This window comes from Plectropomus leopardus, chromosome 20 (assembly GCF_008729295.1).
Source record: "Plectropomus leopardus isolate mb chromosome 20, YSFRI_Pleo_2.0, whole genome shotgun sequence".
Taxonomy (NCBI): domain Eukaryota; kingdom Metazoa; phylum Chordata; class Actinopteri; order Perciformes; family Serranidae; genus Plectropomus; species Plectropomus leopardus.
The window spans coordinates 19,173,611-19,198,950 of record NC_056482.1 but is presented as its reverse complement, the minus strand read 5'-3'; the positions used below and the strand labels follow the sequence as shown (position 1 = coordinate 19,198,950).

The following is a 25,340-nucleotide window of genomic DNA, read 5'->3' as shown; positions in this document are numbered from 1 at the left end:
TATTGATGTTGATACAGTAAATACAACAGTTGAGTCATTTTAAGTAATGTTTTTGTGAGTTGTCGGACAGAACACTGACTGTTTACTGACCCATTGATCTAGACCTGTGCAGTCAAAGAACTACTTTTGGTTGTTCTCACAATTATCGTGATTATTTTTTTTAAGTATAGAGCGAATCAATTCCGGGTAGAAAAAAACTGGCAATTTTTTTGGATTTCAGAGATATGATTGCTAAAACGCTAAAACGTTCACCAACTCATTTGTGAGGTAGTGATATGTAAATGAAGTCTTCAAAGTTAAATTCATGCAGGTTTAATGAGCCATAACTATACAGCTCTACCAACTCTGATCTAACATGACATTAATTTCGGGATCTGGAGAAATTTTGTCATGGTTTAAAAGACTCGCCACGTTTGATAGAACTGATATGAATCAATGTACATCAAATCACTGTCAAATTCTCTGTTTATTCACCATCTCCATTATGATCAATTAAGATGAAATAAAGGGCACAGTGGACTATTGAAAGTCACCACATCGTAACGAGACATTTATGCAGCTTGTCATGTTTGAAGCTCGACTATGAGGTTGTGCATTACCATTTTGTTTAAAAAGATGATGAGTTAACTTGTTTTCTGAAGCAGAGATGCAGAGAGACACTGAAATTAAAATGTGAAGACAGAGTGTAGGCGGCTGGTATCACACCTCTGAGTGTCGATCTCCTGAATGCGTTGTGATAGACAGACACAGTGAGACAGACTGAGTTTAAATATGTAAACTAACATCAAGCATGGAGAACTAAATCTGTTAAAGAAGCATTTTTGAATATACCTTTAACCTTTTTAAACCTGAGCAAATCGGGCTTCATTTTTTCAAAAACGTAGAAGACAATGAGCAAATTAACAAGAAATGACCCCCAAATTATCAAGAATCTAGTAAAAAGTTGCCAGAATATTACCTGAAATTAGCCAAAAAAAAAAAAAAGAAAAAGAGGAAGGCGAAAGTGACAGAACAAAAACAGGAAATTACCTGAAAAAGTGCTAACATAAAACCAAATTAAAGTAAAAAAAAAAAAAAATGAAATAATAAAAACAAATATATTTTTTTTAGATTTTTCAATTTTTATATATTTCATAATTTTCTAATGATTTTCTGTTTCAATTTATTTTTAGCAAACTTTTTAGGTAATTTTATTGTCACCTTTTGCTATTTATTTGCAATTTGCAGGACATTTCATGATTTCATTCAAACCTGCCCACGTTTTAACAGTTTAAATACCTGTGAAACCTGTGCAAGACAACTGATGTTGATCCACATTTCAAATGGTTAAATCACTCCACATAATATGAAGGGGTCACTTGTACTGCCAAACAAACTCAGAAAAACAGCCAGCTCTACAGCTCTATATTGATCTGAGCTGCATTTCTGCTGTATAATGACTTTAAGGCTACTCGTATCGGAATATTTTAGCGATTCCCAGCTCCGTTGGGTGTGGACGGACATGCAACACAACATACTTCAACACACAAATTTAAGTGCAACAATATTTTATGTGCCACAAAAGGTTTAGGCAAGTGTTTCATCACAATGATTGATGATAGAACAGTATCTATGTTGCTGTGTTTCATCTGACTGAAGTCGTCCATTTCTGATTTCACGTCCTCAACCACTGCTGTTCTGTTAACTGCTGTTTCAAAACAGAATATGAAATAAATGATACAAATAAAAAACATCCACTTTTGACATTACATTCAGCAGCTTCAGAGTGCAGTTGATGCTGGTAAAAGACAAGAATACAGACAATAAACTGAACTTTAAAGAGACCTGCAGTCACCAGTGTGACCAGCCGGCAGTCAGCTCTGTTGTGACTATGATCCGATGGCATCACAGAGGTGAAAAAGCACAGGAGGAATCTTGCCTCATCCATCATGGTTACCAGTAGTGTGTTGTAGTTTTCTGGGATGTGTAGCGCTGGACGCTGACTCATTCCTTGTGATTCAGATGTTTGACTGAGAAGAACAGTTCTTTGGGTTTTAAAGAACCTGGAGACATATTGGCAGTGTGTTTTGGTTCACAGACTCTCTACAACCAGTAATTTGGGTCAAGATGGTTCATTTTTTTCTCATTCAGAGTCACCATAAGTCAGATCTGACTCTAACCCTTGACTGCATCAACATACGCATTCAAAAAAAGTCATATGATGCTGAATCATAGAGTGGATATCCAGGTCAGACAAGAGGTCAGGTCACACACATCAGCAGATAAAGTCACAGCTCTGTCAAGACGTCCTCATAGTGGCCCAAGAGAGTCCTGGGACTCTTGCTCGTTGGCCAGTATCGTCCGACCGTTGTCGCTGTAGCTCCGATTTGGCAGGAAGGACAATCTGAAGAAAAGACAGACTTCTTTAGTAAATGCTCTTGTTGTTACACAATTTATAAAATTGTCAATGCGTTTTTAATTCTAACCAAGATTTAACGCATGTCTAACTTAAGAATTCGTCCTTTGTCTGCTGAGCTATTCCTTTTGACATTTTGATGAAATGAACCCCATTTTTTAATTTTGTTCAGTTTTTTTCAGTGGTAGCCATTCAATGTATTGACACTTGTGATTACCTATCTATATGATTGACGTTAGGACATAATAGAAGACTTTAAAGGCCTTATTGATTTTTTTCATACATGTCGATGTATGCATAATTGACAGTTCACAGTTACACAGTAGGTAGGTGATCTTGTAGGTTTTTCCTGCTGACTTTAGCCTGTAATGTCTCATTGTCAGGACATCTGTCATCACAAGGACTTCCGCAATAAGAATAAAACAAGTAAAATCAAAACAAAAGATAGTTTTACAGAAAATCTGCCTCCAGTAATCAAAGAAAAAGACTCGATTGGTATTGTAAGTAAAGTGCAGGAGAAAAATGTTAAAAAGTATCATAGTTGTGCTGGCAGAAACAAGCAGAGAGGTTTCTGTGAAAGAGTCAGTGGGAACAGAAGAAGGAGGCATGGGAATCGAATAAAGAGCGACTGGGAACTATTGTAGACATTCTTCTCAAAGTAGGCAGCAAAATCCTCTGAGAGACAGGGTTAAAAAAAAGACACTTTCTGAGGCCAACACATATTGAAAGTTTAAAAAAGCAAAAAGATATTTTAGCATTTGTTTAGTTTTTGCAGTAACAATTTATTTAAAGTGCAAATACAAAAATACTTAACATAGCAAAAAGGAAAATATTTAGAGATTCATTGCGCTGTATGTTTTTATTGGTCTGTGAGGTTAACTCAGCAGCAAAATGTATTTGTTTTATCCGAATGGATGTTAGTCCACAACGTTAATGTTGTTTTACAGCCTTGAAAGTTTTAGTGTTTCCAAGTATGGCAACTACTGTAACATGTTTTTGTCCTATGGAAACCTAAAGGTATACTATGCATGATATTCCTGAAAAACAATACAAAAGTAAGTCAGCACTTTTGACCTACTAGAAGTATTTGGCAGTGTATCTATCTGCAGACACTCTGTCCTCTGACTGTTGTCGTACTCTTAGCAGTGGATCACTCGACAAGTGTGTTCATGAAGAATGTAGCTAGCTGAGAGAAATACTGTGGATTCAGGACACTGATCATTGAAACTTTTGGTTCTACATTTTTTACTCTGTTCGGGAAATTCCAGGGCACAGTCAAAGATGTTGTTTAAACATGGACATCTCTACATCCTCCCACTAAACAATAACAAAGCTAAAATATCCCAGATACGTCCGCTTCCATCTTGCAGTGGTGACGTTATTTGGAGCCAGAGTCTATTCAGTTGATGAGATCACAGATGTGAACTGGTCTCACATCAGTTTCTAACAACAGTTTGTGTGTGTGTGTGTGTCACACAGAGCGAGCGCCTGTACTTTGCCACATTAGCCAGTAAACCGAAGAGTACGGCCAACACGCACTACTTCGGCACTCACAATGAGTTCATCTACAAAAAGTAGATTGATTAAATTCAGCTCATTTCAACTGTGATTTTTTTTCATGGTAAAAACATACGAATATACAAAATTAATGAATAGAGATACGTTTTTCAGGGGTTTAATACATTTTTAAAAAAGCAAAATACTGTAGTTTAAATTATTATACTTATACTTCCAGGAACAACCATTATTGACATGCAGACTAATCATCCACTTCAACATGTTTTTCAGAGTTAACTAGTTAAATGTTCCACTGAGAAAATGAACAGTAATATGTCTTTCCACCAGCGTGTCTTTCGATAAACCATAAATTAACTTTTGCTCAGTCCCAGAGCAAATGGAAACAATAAACTTGGCTGAAGTGGCAAAAAGTCCTTAACAGTGGAGGAATTTAATAATGCGTCCTTCTGTGTGAAGACTACAGGACCTCATAAGCACCTAGAAAATACACACACGAATTAACACACACCTGAACGGAAGTCCAGTTAGATACCCTCAGGTAAACCTCCATGATTTGCTAGTTGTTAGTATTCACTACAGTAGCCACTCACACACACACACAGTCCCATGTGGAGGCAGGCGAGGGGGAACTATAAACAGAAATGTTCTGTAACTTCTACTTCTCTGTTTTGTGTGTTTTCTGTCCAGCAAGTGTGTTTACAGTGTAAACACACTCTGTGTGTCCATGTCTCTGTCAGTCTGTCACACAGTCAGGGAAAAGACTTGCAGCAGCCACCAGGGGAGGGATCAGAATAAGATAATAATGCTGAGGAGAAAATTCAGGGAAACATGCATCCGGATTACAAACAAACACGGAAAGAGAGTCTGAGGTCAAAAATCTCACCACAGAAATGTAGCTCTGTCCCAAACAAATTACACTCATACACAACTAATCTGCATTGGCAAATATGTTCCGGGGGAAATGTAATTTGCAGCATGGATCAGGATACTGAAAACATGGTTAAGGTCAGAAAAAAATCTATAGTGGAAAAAATCAACATGATTCAAGATTCAAATGGGAGTTAACTTTAGCTGACTTAAATACTGAACCAAGACCACAATCTTTCCTTGACCTTTACTGAGTGGTGGAGCGGAGTTACCAGGAGGGAATCTTGTATTGAAAACAAATTTAAGATGCTAAATATGAACATTTTACAGATGCTTTTAGTACATTAAAAAAAACATAAAACATCTTAAAAAACAAACTAACTCTGGGCAATATAGGGTAATTATAATGATTTTGTGACATAATTATTAGCTTTTTAAAACTGATTTTCTAAATCTACAAAGTTGCGTTTTTTTTTTCATATTTTTGAATGAAATCGCGTGTGTGTGTTTGCACTCTGTCATGCTGCTTTGGCTACTCGCACTTCCTGTTTGCACTGTACAGACCTGGATTAGCATGACACTGAAGAAAAAGATCTGACAATTATGAGCCAAAATCTGAAGTTGTAAGCAGTCAATCTCGACATCTGGACACAACATGAAGTGAATTCAAGTGAACAACAGCAGCAGTTGGCCCCACTGCCTCGAGGAAGATTAGAAGTTTATTAAGTTTATTTTAATCAAATTGTCATGCAGAGATCCTCAAATAGTATCCACTGCAAAATGATTTTTTTTTTCATCTGTTTAGCTCTTTATGAGGCAAAACAAAGCCTGGTTTACCCCAGAGACCCGACCCTACGCATCATTAACTACATGCAAAGTTTTTGTAGGGATGAAGATCAAAACCACATTAAGTCAATCCTAAACAAATTCATGCTTACATTTTGCGTCATTAAATTAATGCTTTCCTAAACATCTTGGGTGCAGTTTGGATTTGTCCTGCAGCTTAAGATTTACTCATGTTTAAATTCACATGAACAGTTTGACCAAAACTCTAATGTCCCGCTTTTAGAGCAAAGAAGTTGTTTATACATCTTATCACCACAAATTAATTCTCATTTGCTTGAGACCCGGGGTCACTTTGCTGGACTTACATATATGGTATTCTTCTTTGCAAAACACAGACATATTATCCTTAAATCTTATCTGTAAGGCCCCAAGTAGATGTTTTGACTTCATATATCACATGATACATGACCCTTAAAACATACACATTGAATATATGAGTCCCACACACTGCACATATCTTCCCTCTGACGTGCAGCAGCTTTTAACCAAAAGTGTAGCTTCAATTCGGCAAGTTTCATCTCAAGCATTAAAAAAATTGAAACTGCTATTTTGCCCCCATAAGAGAACATTAAAAAAAGAGAAGGGAAGGGAGTTTTGGAACTTTCCCACACGTTAAATCAAATCTTATAACATCAGTTTCATGCAGAAACCACAGGGCTAACATTTTGTCCACAGATATTTTAGTGGTTATATCCCACCAGAGCTTTCCCTCATGTGTCTCCTCTAATCTGACTCACTTTCTGCTTTTTCACTGTCCAATTTCGGGGCAAAAAGGAAAAGGTGAGAGGGATGTCTCTTGCATTACATGTGCACTTTGGTCATTTTCCATCATTTTCTTTAGTTTGAGGGCAGTGAAACGTTTTGTGAGGCTGTGTCAGCTGTCAATTATGGTAAAAATAAAATCTTGTAGGGAGCAGCGAAGCCTTGCATGCGGTCAGAAGAAGAGAAAGGAGAAACGACTTGTGGTGTTTTGCTAACTTCTCTCATGGGAATCTTCGAATATGTTTCTGTTTCTATTCTGATGCTGTACGCAGCAGGGGCAAGGACAGCAGAACCTCTTGTTTGCGTAAGATTTTCATGACATGAAACCTCATCTATAGACTGCTTTTTCAGCAATAGCCATTTAGTGTAAATACGTTCAGTTACATTCAGTTATAACCCCTTTTTAAGGCAGTTTTCAGTGTGGCTGAGTGGCGGAGTCCGCCATTCCCGCCCTGGATTCAGAGTGTCTCCACTCATACATAAGATTCTCAGGAAAGGATGCAGTGTGTAATCCAGCCTTAATGTTTGAACTTGATCTCGTGAAAGAGGTAGTTTGGCTCTTTTGAAGTGAGGTTGTATGAGGTATCCGTTATCAGTGGAGGGTTTGGAGGATCAGACTGGCGTAGCCTACCACCGCAAAAGCTCAGCAATGTACTGTTGTAGAGGGGGCGGCAACAAAATGCATTTTGACCACCAAAAAAATCCCATCTAAAAAAAATGTTTTTTTCTCAGTCTGGCTTGCTCAAGAGAGCAATATAATCTCCTCTGTTTCCCTTTGGAAATCACTTTCTGACAGCAAGGTTAAGTGGTGAAAATATTCTGATAAACTTAAACTAATTAATTTGTTTATATGTCACTTCTTTTAGTTGGCTAAAATCCATTTTGCTGTTGCTCCCATCAACAGCAGTACATTGCTTGGCTTCCGTGTTGGTACTTCTATGGTTAAGTACCTCTTACAACCCTACTTTAAAAGGTCCCTTTAATATAAGCCTCACAGTTTACTGTTCACTCTCATGAAACCGAAATAGCTGTATGAAGTTACTGATAATGCAAACCCAACATTTCCTATTGCTTCTGCTTCACTATAAAATTGCGTCTTACTTACTGTTGTGTCTTATTGTGAAGACGCAACAGTATATGCAGTGCATTCCTCACTGTGTTTAGCCCTGATCACAACTGTTCATTAAAAATGTATTTGCAAAACAATACATGGTTATTTGGGTCTTTTTTAGGCAGTGGAATGCGACAAAAAGGAGGCATTTGCAAACCTCCAACTCCTCATCAAGATAACTGACTTCACTGTCTGCTGTTGTGTGGAAAATTAATCCCGCCAAGTGCAGCATGAAATCAGATCTCAGTTGCAATCATTATCGACTGACTTTCTTATTAAAACAACGTGAGTTTGCTCGGCTGTGCTTTAAACCAATATGCCAACTGCCCTTCAGTTGCCCTTTTGACAAAAAACGAAGAAAAAAATGGATCACCTCAAAATCTCTTGTACTTTCAATGCTATACAATAACTTCTAATTACTTTTAAGGCATTAATTTATTATAATTTCTTTAATCCAAAAACTTGCGATCTTTCAGTGGAAACATGCCTGAGTTTCTTTCAAAGAAGCAGCAGGAGAAAAAGCCAAGTTAAAAACAGCCCAGTACAGGTCATGTCTTCAATGTACTGTCCATGACTGCATCTGGTGCCTATATGCTGCCAGATTTGCATTTTCCGTCAGTTGATCCGTGGCTGAATTCCAGTCTGACAAATTGAAACAGTAGATCAAAACACACATCAAAAAGCTACATGCTGAAAGAAAAGATCGTGAGAAAGACTCCTTGATCTGATTTTTAAAGGGATTTTTAGGTCTTTCGGGGGGGAAAGAGGGGATTTAAACCAACAGCAGGCATTTCGGACGAAGCTTTGAAAATGTATTTATTGCTTTATTTTTTGTTTATGCAGTTGTTTGTGTCTGTTGGCTGTTTCCCCCTCTCCTGTCTGTCAACAGTTTGCACTACTTTAGGCTGTTGATTGTTTTGTGATGACAAATAGACCTATTTTTCCCTGTAAGTTTACTGCTCTTGCAATGATATGTAGATGTTTGACAAACAAATAATGTTTCTCATTCCTTAAAAAAAAACACTGAAAAAAAGTCCTTCAAGCTTTTAATTAACCCTTTGAATCTTGAGCAAATAGGCCTGATTCCATTCAAGAAGTGACCTCAAATATATTGACAAGAAATTATTATTATTCATTATAATTACAAGAAAATTACTTGGAACATTTACAAAACAAAGAAGTGCCTGTGTTTGGCCATTAAAATGTAGACACTGCAGTAATGACTGATCTGTACATTTGTTATTAATGTTTATGTGACTGTGTCAAATTTGCATTCAGTATCTATCCTAAAATATAGAAGCTGGAATACTCATGTCAAAGTAATAACACATATATACACATTGTACAAGCAAATTTATCTAATAAATATTTGCAAATTTATTAAAATATGTAATTTACACTCCTATTATTGCTGACAAAATGCATGAAAAGTCACACTAGGCACCCTGTCCTATTTTCACTTCCATAGCTAAAATTCCTTGTCTCCTTCTCAGTCACAAAACAACATTGCTGTCATGTCATCTGATCTGTAATGTGACCTAAAGGGAGATCGACACAAGATATAAGAGGTTTGTGTTCCTTTAATTTAGCACTAATATCTTTCAGGGACATTAAATAATCAAATTTCATTCTTATCTCCTTGCTTTGGGAGCTGAAGTAGCGAGGAAGGAGCGCTGATGGGAAAGGAGATAAGGTGTGTTTTCCCACAGCAACACTGAGTCTATCCCTGGAACAGCTAGTTTTATTCTCTCCAAGCGAACTACTCATTTCCACCTAAGAGACCTTTGGCGTTTGAACTCTGCTCAATGGAATGTAGGAGCACAGTAATGCACCCACTCACCCGGAAGTGCCACTTATATGTGGAAGTGTTGTTAAATATAAAAGTTTTATTGAATATGTATATGTTTGGAAAATACTAAGCATAAAAAAAAGATAAATTAGACTTGGATTATACTACACAAGTTGTGTAAACATTTGTAAACAGATGTTATGAATTAGTTTTGCTGTTGCTAAATGGGGCCCCCATTAAGAGCTTTGATTCTCTGCCCAAACCCAATGGGGCTCGATGTGATGTACTGTGTTTATTATTGTTAATTTATTGCTGAGTAAGGCCAGGGCTAAAACATATCTTTCTTTTCAATTTGCAATGCATCAGTAAAAGTATCTTACACTCATTTGCTTTTTGTTGTTACTTGTTGTTTTTTTTTTTTTGTTTTTTTTTTCATCATTAGACATTTGCGTTCAGCATGCTAAGAAATGTCTCTGGTTTTTGGTTCTTCGCTTACTATGAAGGCATGCAAGAAAAACGTTTACCTCCCAAACTCAACTAAACAGGGAATGAATAATTGAGATGGTGATTTTGTGGGTGAAGTATTCCTTTAAATAGAATAGCCAAGACATTTACTTCTTTCTTTACACACTTTTCCAGAGTTGTGTCCATTCACACACACACATAAATAGAACAACAAGTACAGACTGAAGCGTTGCTTGGACAGCTCCCGGCTCTCAAGGGAAATTCATCAGCTAATTGGCAGTCTGAATTCATAAAGATACTCAGGAATCTGGGCCAGTAAGGGCCTCAGTGTTTCCAGTACAACAAATATTTTGGGCAGGTCAGTTGGGAGTCCAAGGATGCAATTTGGGACCTGAAATCCAGGTATTCTGGTTTTAGTTTTCATTACAGGAACACCAGAAATGTGTCAAAAACTTCGTAAACAAAACAAAGCAGAAAAAGAGAAGCAGAACTATTCTGTTCTCTGTCCTGATATATAAGCTCTTCCCGTGGTGAAAAAAAAAGCATTTTACTGGGTTTCACCCTGTTGTACATTAAAGTTGCATGATTTGTTTTTGTTTTGACATAGATTGTGGACACTGGGCCATATTAATTGTACATTGCAGGCTTTCAGAGACCCAGATTTTTTTTTTACTTCGATTTGTCTCTGCAAACTTCTAAACAATGTCACTCTCCGCCTTCCTCCTTGAATTTAGTTTTGCTGACAGGGGTAAATGTATAAGATATTTGATGCTCTTGTCCAGACACACCTCATTTTCTTTCCAAAACCTCAAGTAATTCCAAACTGAAGAGTCTTTTTTTTTTTAAGATCCAACCAAATAAGAACATTAGAGGCACAACATGAACATCAGCTCATAAATAGACCGTGCACTAAAACAAATCAAAGACTATGGATAATCTGAGCTTTCACAGAGCACACAAACATGCACACATCAAAAAATCCAAAATATTAACATTGGTAAAAGAGTCCTGAGCCAAATTCATTCTCCTCTAACATCAAAACATGCTCCAAGAAACCTAAGACGCTCCACTAGAGGATCTTTCCTTCTAAGAAAATTTAAAATGCTGACTAATACTGATTACTGAAAATACTGACTGTACGTGCATATGTAGAAGTCTGTGCTCCAAGATGTCTACAACTGCATTCACATGGCCAAAAAATGTCAAAGCCAAAGCAGTAACACAAACTTTGACACTGACTGACCGACAAAAACTGATAGCATCAGTCTACAGTGGTTTCCTGCAGCCTCTTCTTGAGCATGATTTGGGTTTCTAGGACAGAAAGTCCCCTGCATTTCCTGTTTTTGCTAGTTTGCTGTGGGTGATACATACAGTGGCAGCTTTTTGAGACAAAAAAATATTTTAATGCCTTGACCGAACATCATCTTCAAACAGGTCTGAGAGAAATAAATTCATCAGTCATTTTTAGTATCAACAATAAGCTCATTCAGCGGAAGGAAATGCTGGCATGGTACGTTTCTGCAAACCACCGATAACTTACATTTTTTACATTTTATACGTATCATTTCAAGTGATGATTTTAAAGTAATGTAGGTCTAATTACAAGCATATGGGGGATTGTGTGATATAACAAACCAATTTGCTCAGGATTCAAAGGTTTTTAAATACTATATATAGGCATCTAAACACAACACAAGAAAACTGATGTCAATCCAGGTTTTAAAGGGTTAATTGATGTTTTTGGGGTGAGTTTCAATGGTGTATAGCAAGATGAGCCTCCTGAATTTGCACCCAATCTGCTGTTTAATACTACAAAATGCTGCTCTTGATGCAGAAAGAGGCAAAAATGAGGTGCAGAGAAAACAAAAAAAAAAAAAAAGCAAAAAAATATACAACCCCAAAATGACAGAGATGCTGATTCTCATGGGACTAATATTATCACACAACCCCTGTGTTTGGCCAAATATGGTAGGTTATTTGCAAAATTAAGGATGTAATAGATCCACACAGTATTAAGTTCACAGCCGACCTATAATTATCCAAAAATACCAGAGGTTCTCAATACTGGTCAAATAGCGCACACTGGCCAGTGTTTTATATTGAATTGCCAATTTAGTCACACAGGTTAAAAATAGCGTCCTCTTCTCTAAATATGGGTATCAGTATCTACAGCTAACCTTTCAGCTATATTATACGATGCTGCTGAGAGACTGATATTTGTTGTGGAAATTCCACAAAATGAGAACCAAAATGAGGTAATATTTTTAAAAGAAATGTTTAAATGATACTTTATTGGGCTATACAGCTCACTGGAATGAGATCAGTTTATTTATGTGATGTGGTTCTTCAATATACCATTGCAATATTAATTTTGTCCATATCACTCAGATTCTGTGCCGTCTCTGTCTGTGTGCAGAACCATCATAAAGCAAGCACCGGCTTTAAGAAAACAAAGAAAATCCCTTCCTTTCTCCAAACAGAGCTTGTTTTGTTAGACTGAGAATGATTTCAGTATTGGAGCCGATCTCCCATCCCACTGGAGTTAAACCACCTCACTTGCTTCTCAGAGATGGACTAGCTGAGAGTGAGATGCTGCTTCTATTTCAGACGCTGTATGTCTGCACGTTTGCGTATGTAGGTCAAAGTAAAAGAAAATTTTATTTGTTCCTTATTGGCATTTTTTCACATTGTCGTTTTTAATGGGTGAAATCATGACCAATCATTATACCAAACTTCATCTTGTGACTCGTAGCAAATCATTAATTGTATTGGGTGAACTCTTCAAACCCCTTCCTGTTTTGTGCTTTTCACCCCATCAACTACAAACTGTGTTTATGTCACCATCTAAACTATTTTCCAAAGTTCACCCCACACGGTTAGACTGTTTTTCTACAAGAAAATAAACCTTGATTGCAAAAAGTCCATATTTGTTTCATTGAACATCACTGAACATTTTGAGGCCTTTGTTTGACGAAACTATGCATTTAAGGATACTGAGATTTATCCAAAGTTTCAGAGCTGGCTGCTGTATTTTCTGTTCTCCTCCATTCATCTGTTGGTAAGACAATGATCAATGAATTTGAGTGCGGTGACAGTGGCAGTCTTAAACTGTGACACAAAGAATTAAATCTGTTTAGGTTTCTAAAATTACATGTATTTTGTATATGTATTTTTCAGGAGATGAAGAGTATGATGGCTGATGTGTCATCTCAGAAAGATGCCTATCAAACTACGGCCCTCTGCTGACCCCTATTTGAGACCAACAAACAACAGAACCACTTGTTTTTTGGTGAGTAGCTGCTGTGTTTCCATCTGCCTTTTAGGCTCCAGTCATGGGTGTTTTGTAGCAATCCGTCAAAAGCCGTTGTTTTTACTGAGAAATTCCGCTTTCCCTGCCAAGATCATGCCCCCAAACTTGGTATTTTAAGTCTATTCCAACATTTTTTGTATAATAGTTCTATGAACTCACTAATAAGCGAAACTATTTGTTTTAACTCAAAAAAGTTTATATCCGGGCTGCCTTAAAATTTCAAGTTAACTGAACGCAAGAGAACAATATGAGGTAATTTTGCAATGATTCAAAACAAATAAACTTTTACAGTCAAAATAATTGTATTAATTAGCTGTATTTTAATTCAGTTGTGCTCCTTTAAAGATTATTTTTAAATGATACAAGTTTCTTTGTTTTGAATCATTATAAAATTACCTAAATTTGTCTTCTCAAATTCAGTCAACTTAAAATTTGAAAGCAGCCCTGACACTAAAGTTTTTAAATTAAAACACTTTCATTTTTTACAGTGCAGAAAAAGTCAGTCAGACTTTCACATTGATTCAGAAATCCAATTGTTATATCTATCTATGCCCAAGAGTGAACATTGTTTTTATTTAATAAAATCCAATCAAAATTAAATTAAGTGACTGATATAGCCAGACTTTTATCTGGCCGTATCAGAAATGTTGGACGGGGCTCTAAGGACTGCTGAACTCCTGGCCTGTCACTACTGAGCAAAAACATGCAACTATTTTTTTTATCAACCAAATGCAGAACATTTCACTCATATTAACACACAGTCTTGACACGCACTTTCACTTAACTATGAAAAATATGACAACCCGATTCTATCTTTTGGTAAAAGGTGAAGCAGTTGGAAGCTGTCTGCAGTCAAAATCAGTCTGGAGAACAGCAGAAGAACACCAATGCTAGTGGATTATGGCGGATCTGACAGCGGCTGAGACGTTACCTTTCACCGGTTTGTTTGTTATTTTAGCTTTTAAGTCATTTATGCACAGACAGTATGAGAAAAATAACATGAGGAAATGTGTTTTCTGAGCAGCAAAGCATGTAAACATGTTCTAGTTGAAAACTTAAAAACAAGCATGAACCTGAAAAAGAGCATAACAGTGCACCTTTAACCATCATCTGAAACCCCCACTGCCACTGTTCTTAAAATGACTCATGAAATGATGACTATCATTAAAGCAACTTCTTTTCTTTTGACACATGGACACATTTTCCCCCAAAGAAACATATGTAATTAAAAGGCTGTCACACCGATGTAGGCTACAGTCATTCTGTCTTATCTGTTAAGTACATTCGAGTGAAATCAGACCGTGACCCATTTTGATGACTAACCCATGAGTTACAAAAAAACATAATTTTCTCCTACCTGCTTGCTGTTGCTAAGGAAACAAATAGTAGAAAAACACTCTAGGCAAAACAATTTCAACAAAAACCCTTTAAATGTCTGGTTCATCGAGGGGCTCACAGCACACAGAACATTGCAGAGAGGCAGGAGGGATTCTGGAGGAAGAAAATAAATAAAAAGTGCTTTTATTCTCTTCAGCGGCTACTCCTGGTGTGCAGTTTAGCAAAGTGCATGACCACAAAGTGCAACAGCGGCTAAATTCAGTGTGAATATATGAGTTTTGTGTTGTGTGTCACACAATCTTTATTTTGTACCTGCTTTGATATGCATTGACATGACTAGCACATTCTTACTCTCAACGCTTCAAATACAACAGTTCTGTCAGTGAATGCTTCAAACTACAACGCTCTAAGCACACATTTACATCACTTTTGGATGTGTGAGTTTCTTTGTTATTTTCTGCTCATGCCGTGCTACAGTGTCTTTCACCACCAGAAATACTCTAGGTTTGGGCAACAAAACTACTTAGTTAGGCTTAGTAACAAACAGTCAAACTTAATAAGTATGTCAGTTGATGAGTATGTCACCTGCTGTATGCTAGTTAATATGTTATTTGACTAAAAAAAAAGTTGACTAAGTTTCACAAGGGACACAAACACTGGTCTTCTGGGTGAAAGTCCTGTGCATGTTTGACTCATCCACCACCCATCCCTCTCACCCTACTCAGACTTTCTCGATCTTCCTACTAAGTTTTCACAGACGGTAAGACAGTAGAGTTAGTTTGAAGCCTGATGGGTCTTAAGGTGCCTTATGTGTTGATAACAGAGGCCGAGGGCCACTTACTGCCATGTCTGAGGCCCTGGAAATTAAAACAGGTTCAGATAAACAGTCTAAACTCCAGACTTGGACTCAGCATCTCTCCTTTTGTCACATTATCACCTGAGCACAAAAATAGTGTCCTGGTCCAACACCCTGAAGCGTTTGCTGCCACACCTATTGATCCACAATTTACACACTCTTTCACACTTACGGGAAAACATTCGACCCTTTTCTCACATGAAGATGGCAACTTGAGGCAGCTGTCAGATGCAATCTTTGTTTGACAGAGTTCATTTCTGCCTCTGTCCCAGTCATCCTCTTCCCCTGTCTTTCTTAAATCTTTTGTGTGTGACTTTCTCAGAGTCACATTCTGAGAAAGGCCCTTAGATTGAGCCTTTCTCAGAACAATTTCTTCCCATTTTACAACCTATTAAGCACTTACAGCAGCAAGCTACTAGATATCCCCAACACACACACACACACATACACACAGTGACTTCCTCAAGAAATGAGGGGCAGTAAAGTCATATTTAATGTCTGTCATGAGGCTTTCTTCTTTCTTCCTAAAAAGCAATTCAGCTGACCTGGACTGAACTGAATTATATCTTTACTGCTCCTATGAGGGAAAATTGGTCCGCAGACAGAGTTTAAAGTAAAAACACATGATAAGAACATTGAAAACAAATGAACAAACCAATCCGCAGAGTGCTTGAACCTTATCCCCAAATGCAATATCAGCACTGCACAATACACATGCAGACCGCCAGCGTTTATGACAGATTTAAACTGAGCCATTGTATCATCTGTATCAGACACAAGTCCACTGCTTTTCTCTCTTCTGAGCAGATGGAGAAATGTTGAGTATGTGATTCACCTGAAGCCAAAACAAGGTCAGCAGATAAAGACTGACTGAGTCTTCAGTTCTCAGCAGCTCTCTGAACTCATGTTTTGCAAAAAAATAAAAGTGAAATAAATGAACATGAGATCCACTCCAACTACAGAAAAATAACCCCAAAACATAAAGGATTGTGGGCAGCAGAAAAAAGATGTAAGATGTGATTAATAGCAGGTTCTCATATTTGGAAAGTCAACCATTTGAAAAATGAGCAAATTGCCTTGAGGCAACAACCCAACAGCTAGCAAGAAATTCGTGAAAAGTACAAAAAAATCCTTTGAAATGTATTTTTAAAAAAGAAAAAGAGTAAAAAAACAAACACGCAAACAAGAAAATGTGCAAAAATAGCTTCCCCCAATAGGTTTTTCCATAGCGTGTAAAAAAAAAAAAAAAAACACATTCTCAGGTTTGTTTTTGCCCATTTGTTGCTAAAATGTCTAACCTGGCAGGATGTAAAGTAAATTAGCTTCTCATGACTCATATTTTTTTTTTGCTTACAAGTTCAGTTCTGGTAAAAACGAGGTTGCAAGCACCCCAAAAAAAAAAAAGTAACAAGTCTGACATTTCCAGAAATGTTTGGACTGATTGTAGGTGTGATCACACCGTTACTCATCATCACCTACAGCATTTATCCATTTATTGTTGTTGGTGACATCAGTTGGAAACCATGTACAGTAGATCAGCACTTGTAAAGGTAACATTAATGAAACTGTGATGGTGTCCTCATGAGCCCCTTCTGAAGCCTGGCAGGAGATCTGGTGCAACATTAAATCTCAGTGTTTCAATGTGCTGAAAGGAAGTTAAGATTTATCTTCCTGCTCTGTGTTGTTTTTAGCAGAATTTCTTTTCAGGCCAACAGTCAGCTGAGGTGAAGTCCTGTTGTTCTGGCTGACAATCAGGTTGTTGTTTTTTTGTCAATTCTGTGAAATTAATTAGAAGTGCTCTGCCTGTGGGTGTCACACATCTTCCTGTTTGAGTAGATTGTGTTTTATTGGGGTTTTTTGGGGTTTCAGTTTGCTGTATTTTTCCCTTCCTGTACTGCCTTGGCTACACAGCTGTTCTGCGTCAGTCTTGTTAGTCCTCCCTGCTCCTCAGTTTCTCCAAGCCTGTTGTTCTGCCTCATCACCTTATTTCCCTCACCTGAGCTTCTCTGCCTTCTTCCTCCACCTGCACTGCATCCCCTCGTCAGTCTAGTTTGTATTTAAGTCCTGGTTTTTGGCCCACGCTTTGTTAGATCCTTTATTTTGTTGTGTGATGATCAGTTGCTGTTTCTGTGGTATAAAGAATGATCTTTTTAAGATGTCTACTTTCTCCTACACTTGGGTCCACCTGCTCTGCATCTCATGATACAGAAAGTTATCACCTGACACCACAGTTTCCCTCAGCTCTGTGGATCACTTTTGCATCTTTCATTACCTTGTTTTGGTTTGATGGCCCCAACTTCACTGTTTTGATTCACACTCACAGCTCAGATAGTGTTTCTGTCTTATTTTAGCCAAAAAGCTCTGATAAATCCCTACACTTCCTGTCCAGGACCAGATGACACACACCAATAGATGGTGAACATAGTCGAGCATTTAGCAGATAAAGTGAGAGGTATTCTCCCTCAGGAGTTATAGAGACCAAAAACAGAGCAAAGAGGAGAGTGAATATTGGACTTAAATTCAACTGTCTGCAGAATGTGTCATTAAGCCACTGAATAAATGAGTAAATCAGCTATTTGTACAACTCTTTAAGGCATGCTTTGTGATTGAGCTACAATGGGCTGTGACTTGACTAATCTGGAAAGCACTTTGGGTTGCCTTTTAGGTATGAAATGTGCTTTATAAATAAATTTGCCTTGCCATGCTAAAGAAAAATAACCCCAACCAAAACAAAGTAAGCCCTTTGTCCTCAAAAAGAAAAAAAAACTGACTGAATTTATAACAGCCAATTTCCCCAGGTGGGCCCACTCTACTGTCCAATTTGTAACCAAGGAAACGTTTTTATCACGGAGGAGAGTGGAGACAGAGGGAGAGATGAGTTTCATTTAGAAACAAAGATGAGCTCAGAATGTCCAAACCGAGTCTAAAACTGAAGAGGAAGAGACACGGCAGCAGCCGATGTCCTCAACTAAAGTGGAACAGGAAGTTATTAGGACAGCAGTTATTTGGGTTTCTGTATTGGGTTGCTTATTTTTTATTACTTAGATGTGAGTTTCATATTGTACTCTCACATGTTCTTTCCTCTCCTTGTTATTTTGTTCTAGTAAAAAATGTGATGATCCAAATTAGAGATGAGAGACAGGGACAACCTTACAAGACAGAAACACAAGGTCTCTTCTTTTCTCTTCCCATGTTGTCTCTCACTCTTCATTTTAAATTTGAGATGAAAAATCTTTTAAAAAAAAAACCCCTTTCAATCAGTTTTTTTGAGTGAATCACAAAAATCAAATTTGTAAAGAGAGAGGAAACAAAGGCAAGAGTGGGCTAGAAACAGAGAGCGAAGAAGGTGATTATAGAAACAAGACCAAAGTTTCACACCAACGTTACACAAAAAAACCCACAAAGAAAGAACATAAAAATCATCCACGTGATAAAAACCACAGAGAGAGAGAGCAGTGCGATGCAGAGAGGAGCAGCTGCAGGATTTTAGGTTTCAATCAAACAATAATAAATCATATAAGCCTCATAATAAATCACAGATTGGAGTGTTTACACTCATCCGGCCTGTCTGTCTAAACTTAGTGTCTGTGGTCCACAAAATGTGCTTTTTCATGATTTTGACATTGCTCTGCTCTTAGTATCGTGGGACAAACAGGATAAGACTCTCCTGCTGATGTGAAGGATAAACCAAGTGAGAGCGACAGGTGATCACACTAAATCTTCACGCAGTCCTGAAGGATGACTGCCATCGTCAACCAAGATGGACAAATATATTTTGACACAGTTTTTTCCTGAGATAAGTGGCAGTTTAGTCTTTAATTTGGATTCTTTTTTTCAAATATCATGTCATATAAAAAGCAGCATTGATTGAGTTGGCAGCAGGGCCTTGAGTCATCGTACTCGTCTCCCACATGAACTTTCAGTCCTGAGAGATTTCAGATTCTCTGTTTTCAAATCACTAAAGAGCTTTGGCACTGACTGCCAGATAGTTGAATCACATAACAATCACACTGATTGTACACGGCTGATAACAGCGGCCACTGTATTTATGGGACTCAGCAGGACTTGTGATCTCGGCATAGAGCTGAAGGTGAAACTCAGGGTGGATCACACTGAAGCTGATTAACGGTTACAGGAAGAGTTGGACACTAGCTTGTTGTTTTTCTCACCAGATATTTGACACTTAGGGGGAGCAGGATTTTATAATTGCCGTTCCTGGCTTTCCTACAAACTGTATGCATGCTGCTTTATTATGTAGCACCATCATGTGCCAGTTAACCTGCACAGATCCAGGTTTGCCTGTAAAAGTAAGGCACCTTATTTGTAATCTGGAGTCTGATTTGTGCACATTAAGAGCGTATCAACCTCTTGTATCACACCTGTCACTCTTGTTTGAATCACTCGCAATTGATTGATTTTGCAGGAAAAAAAACTTGACGTAAACTATTAAATTAACTGCCAGCTAATTTGATAGTCAATTTGAGTGATTTTTTAAAGAAAAAAACTGCACTTTTCAAACTTGTTAAATGTAAGTATTGTCTGGTTTCTTTACCCCTCTCTGAAAGTAAATCTAATATTTTTTGTGTTGTGGACAAAACAAGACATTTGAGGACATCACCTTGGGCTTTTGGAAACACTGGTCAACATTTCCCACCAATTTCGGACATTTTATAGACAAAATATCTTATAAATGAATAGAGAAAATGTGCAACACATCGGCCTTTAATTTGATAATTAAAGGTGCACGTAGACAGGCTGTTTCCATGCACCAATTTTTATATGACACACGTAATTATGAGCCAAAAATTCACATATAACCCATGTAATTGGGAAGGCTTCAATCACATGACCAGTTCACTGATGGAAGTAAAGAGAGAGTATAAGGTCTGAAAGTCTACATAACTTGGCTATGAAAATCAACTTTAGTACATAACATGAAATAACCATTTGTGGGATGCTAATGTGATAATATGAGTGAACAAACAACCCTGTCTGCTTGTCAGCTTCGTGTGAATGTTGCAAGACTAAAACAGAGTAAAACAAAGATGTACAGTATCATCATTTTGGAGCAACACAAGGACCCAAGGGACACTGCCACTGTATTTACTCAACAGCTTTAACCTGTTTCAGATGGTCTTGATATCTTTTCTACTTTCTTCAGTGGGCACAACACAACGTCTTTGTTATGACTCTAATCACAAACAAGTGGCTACTATCCACTGTTTGAGCTGTGAGTGACTACAGTGTGTATGTGTGTGTTTGTGTGGGCATTTGTTGTTAGGACTAGTCAAAAAAACAGCCTCAGGACATTCATAGTGGGAAAAGATCACAACAATGGTGTTTGTCCATGAGGAATATTTTGTTAGCAGAGCAGGGATGCAGAGTGAATCATAAACCACAACCAATTTTTTTTTAAAAAACTATGGTAAAAAAAAAAAAAAAAAAAAGTCCAAAGATTGATTTAAAGATTCAAGACTTCATTCAAGCTACAAATTCAAACCAATCTAAAACTGGAGGAACAAGAGTGGAACAAGTTTCATTATCATCTTATGGGAACATTTTGGTCATTTGGCTTTTTTCTCTCCATTGATTCAAGTTGTGTACATAAAATAACTGCTGATTATTTTCCAAAGTATTCTGCGGTTTCGTGTTGATTTTCTGCCCTGTAGGCACTAACAGTACTTTTTTTGTAATTAAGATTATTTTTTTGGGCTTTTGTACCTTTTAATGACAGGAAAGCTTTAGTGTGAAAGAAGGAGAGAGAGAGGGGGCAACATGCAGCAAAGGGCAGAGGCCAGAATCAAACCCACGGCTGCTATGGCAAGGACACAATCTCTGTACGTGGGGTGCCTGCTTTTTCCACTGCCCCACCAGGCTCCTCTGTAGTTGTTCACATTTAGAAAAAAAACAAACAAACATGAAAATTGCAAAGGGGCGCTTGTTATCATCTGTTTTAACCCCTTGAAACCTGGTATGACATCACTTTTCTTGGAAATTGCAAGACAGTTATTTAGGAAATTATTTTTTAAAAATCTGGGGAAAAATTTCCTCAGAACTTTGTCTATACACACGTGCTAATTTTCAGGGAATTTTCTCCCTAATTTCGAAGTTATTCTTTCTTAAGTTGCTCATTCATCTTCCCATGATTTTGAAAGAAATTAGGCTAATTTGCCCAGGTTTCAAAGGGTTAAAGAAACAGACAAACACATTTTTTTTTTGTTGATCTTCCTTTGGCACAAAACTGGCTGAAAATGACTGAGAAAAAATGTTATTTATCTTTAGCCAGGCTTCAGAAGACTGTCGCTGACCACAGCATAAAGTGGCACAGAGTTTTTTAAGGTGCAGCAAGCTGAAGGCTGTTTGCAGTCTTTGGAAAACGAAAAAATAGCTGTCCTTACAGAACAAATCTGCCTTTTGTTGGGTCCAATTCTGACAAACTGACCGACTTTTTTGTTTGTACGCCCACAAGGACACGGGTGTGCGCACACACACGCGCAGAGGGGATAAATAAAAGATGGAGGACAATTCTTTGTGCTTCTAAAAACTACACAGCAGAGAAACACCCACACGAACACAAACACCATCCGCCCACAGACTGTGCCTCAACACCCCACAGCTCACTGACAGAATAATTTGACAGGATTCCTCCAGTAATTTTAGTTTCCAGTATCCTGCCGGCTCTAATCTGATTGTCTGAGTCTGTTTTCTGTCTGAGACAGATTTTAAGAGAGGACATCAGATTGGAGTTAACACTGTTTGCCTTTCTGTTTCCTACACACAGAGACAGAAAGCCCCAAAAAATGCACACAGATACCATGGAAACACACACGCAGACTAATACACACATTATTACAAAAACCACTATGACTGGAGCAGAAGCAGAAGATCAGCATGCTTCCTTTCCACAAATTACAGACTTGGTACACATAGCACTGTTTGTGTGTGTTTTTGCATTGTACAGTATGTCAAGTTTCATGATTTCTAGACAATATTAGAGGATCTCCTATGCCTGAGTGTGCATATTTTGTATAAATTAATTTATCAGCAGTGTGTGTGTGTGTGTGTGTGTGTGTGTGTGTGTCTGTATGTGTGTTTCTCTTTGGCAGTGAAGTACTTGTGTTAAAGTTAAACAGTGCAGACACAAGCAAGTCACCTCCTCCATCATCCCCACTCGTAGGAGAGCACAAACACAGATGTCAACTAAATCACCACTGTTAACGTCAACAGAAACCCTGCTGTAAAAAAAACAGACCGCTGGACTATTACTGTGATATACATTCACATTAAAATAAGAATCTGATGTGTAAAAATTTGGAAAAAACCAATTCATCCATTCAGTTCAGCTCAAAGAAACCCCTATGGCTCTTTGAAAAATTTACAGCGACATGAAATTAACTTTCAAACAAAAACATTTTATAATAGGAGTTGTCAGTTCCTAGTTTCTCCCTAGTTTCTATTGTTCTACTGTTCCCTATTATTGTACATGCTAACAAACTAAAAAGGAAGTTCAACACCGCTGTGCATTTATGTACACAAAACATAGTGTAAGTGTGCCAAAATCTGGACTTTAGTCTGAAACTTGAAAGTGCAGAATTAAGCATATTCCTTAATGGGGTCATAATAGAAAAAAAGCATATGACACAGCTCATGGTAGGACATCATATCTATAATATGAGTACACACTATGTTCCATTTGACTGATTTGACAAGTCTGAGTGCAGGACAGTTTTCTTTTTTTCTGGTAAAATGTTCCATCTGCAGAACACCACAGCTGCTATGATCATGAAAATGTATTTCTAGAGAAGGTACAGCATGTTCACATCTCTTATTTACACATTAGGGTATGACACATGGCCTAAATAAAAAATGATGACTAATTTCAAATATGGTGATGATTGCATCAAAACGTGATTTTCTATCTCGCTGCTGGTTTTGATGTACTGCCAATATAGTATGATCTGTAGGATGTATATTCTAAATTTACTTAAAAAGGCAGTAATCTAATCTAACCGAATCCATGCAGCCAATCAGTAATGTATACCATATTTCACTTTGTCATAATTAATGTGATGTCCTTGTTAGATCCACTGGACTTTTTCAGCAAAGGTCCAATGCTGCAGCAGCTTTAGGCCAACTGCCCTAACTTTTTAAATTGATGCGATTACACAAAATGTTATGATCAAGTTACAGTGTCAAATAGACAGAAAAGGACCAACTAAAAGCCCAATCTATTATCCTCTCTTCAAGTGCATCAAAGACATATAAATACAAATGAAACAGACCAATGCACACCCATCTCTCTTTGCAAGAGGAGATAAATGAACCTAGTTTCCTGTCTGAGGCTTTGATTTTCTCCTTTGATGGACCTCTAACTCAAAGGACAGCAGGACAATAAACACATGCAAACTTAGGAATGGGAATCGAGAACTTATTCTAAATTATCCGATCCATCAGAATCGTATACCTCCAAACTTATCAACTGTGTTGAAACATGCAGATAAGAGTAAGCATGCTTTTCTGACAGTTGGAAAACAATGATGTCAAACTCACACATCTTTCATAATGAAAATTTGCAACAGAGAACAAAAACTGTCCAAAGCGTGACTTCATTGCATGAAGAAAGATGACAGCCTGTAATGTTTGTAAAATGATTATTTCACGTCAGACTGGAAACTCAAGCGATATGCTAAAACATCTTTATATGCAACATGGGCTTAAATTCCATGAATGATTTATTTAGCACTGTATGCAAGAGTGCCACTGCTCTCCAACTGAAGCATGTCCATTACCAGGGGTAAATGTAGGCAGGCTTAGTATATTATTTCTAGTACTTATTCGAATGCCTCGAAGCTTTAATTGTTGTCAAGTTAATCTGGAATTTAGTATTCTATTGTCTAGTATTCTAGTGTCAGTATTAAAATGTTTAATTCTTTGTTTTGTTTTGTCACCAGTAATCTGGTGGAAGAAAACTGAATGGAGGTGGCAAGTGATTAGAACTTACAGAAACATTGCATGCAATAGCCCACCTTCCACCTTCTCTTCCCCCTCTCTATCACACTCTTTCTGTCACACACACACACATTCACACAAAAAAAAAGCCTTTACTGTGTGTTTACCTCAGTGCCATAGACGTCCCGTTGACCGATGCAGCTGAGCAGGCTCTGTGGGTGTGTCCATATGAGAAGCTCCCATGCCTTGCGTACCGCTCATCCCCACAGCAGAGAATCACCAGAAACGCCCTCCGAAATGCCCGGTTCAGAAAGGCATACAGGAATGGGTTTAACCCTGAGTTAATGTACCCTAGCCACAGCCAGGCTGTCCACAGCTGCCAGGGCACTGAGTAATGGATGAAGGGGTCCACCACATTGGTGATGAAAAATGGTGCCCAGCACAGGCAAAAACAACCCATTATTACCGCCAGCGTCTTTGCCGCCTTTGTCTCAACACGCATGCGGCTGTTTGCTATAGGAGCATGCTCTGAGGATGAGGAGCTCTTTGTTGTCCTAAGGCGGTAGTGCTCCAATGGATCTGAGGAAGTTGAGGACCTCACAGTGATCACTGGAGCTGTCCCGGTGACCGGAGCGGAGCCGGCCCGCTGCAGTGTCTCGATTTGTCGCACATGGGTCATGGCAGTGACATAGATCCGCTGGTAGGCAAGGACCATGAGGGCTAAAGGAACATAAAAGGCAACGGCAGAGCAGATCAGGGCATATGGCCGGTTGACCAGAAACACACAGCTTGTGTCGTTGGAGCCTCCAACCAAGGCTCGCCTCTCCTCAATCTGAAAAGGGGAGGACACAAAAAGAAAAAAAATCATCACAAATAGTCCAAGAGCAGAACAACACCTTTTGACCTTTTCAGTGCAGTTTGAATGCAACGGAATGTCATTACCATGAATTAGGACCGGACCTCAAGGAGATGTATTACAGTACATTTAGAGAAATAACTTTTCTTCCCCACAATCTGTCATTTGTATGAAAGTTGCTCATTAGGGCACGAAGCCAAAAATGTTCAACTGCTGCATATAAAATTATCCCGCTGATTGTCACTGTGACCGCATCATTGGGCCCATATAGCTGGCAC

The 25,340-nt window shown here is 38.0% G+C and overlaps 1 protein-coding gene across 1 annotated transcript in view; it reads right to left on the bottom strand.

The window, feature by feature from the left end:
- Positions 1 to 1,942: 1,942 nt before the first annotated feature.
- Positions 1,943 to 25,340, bottom strand: part of si:dkey-247m21.3 (5-hydroxytryptamine receptor 4) — a 46,389-nt gene continuing 22,991 nt past the window's right edge. The window contains exons 6-7 of the mRNA XM_042509386.1: positions 24,374 to 25,038; positions 1,943 to 2,383 (exon numbers count right to left, since the gene is read on the bottom strand). Coding sequence (XP_042365320.1) covers positions 2,290 to 2,383; positions 24,374 to 25,038 — 759 coding nt within the window. The 3' untranslated portion in view covers positions 1,943 to 2,289. The remainder of the gene's footprint in view (positions 2,384 to 24,373; positions 25,039 to 25,340) is intronic.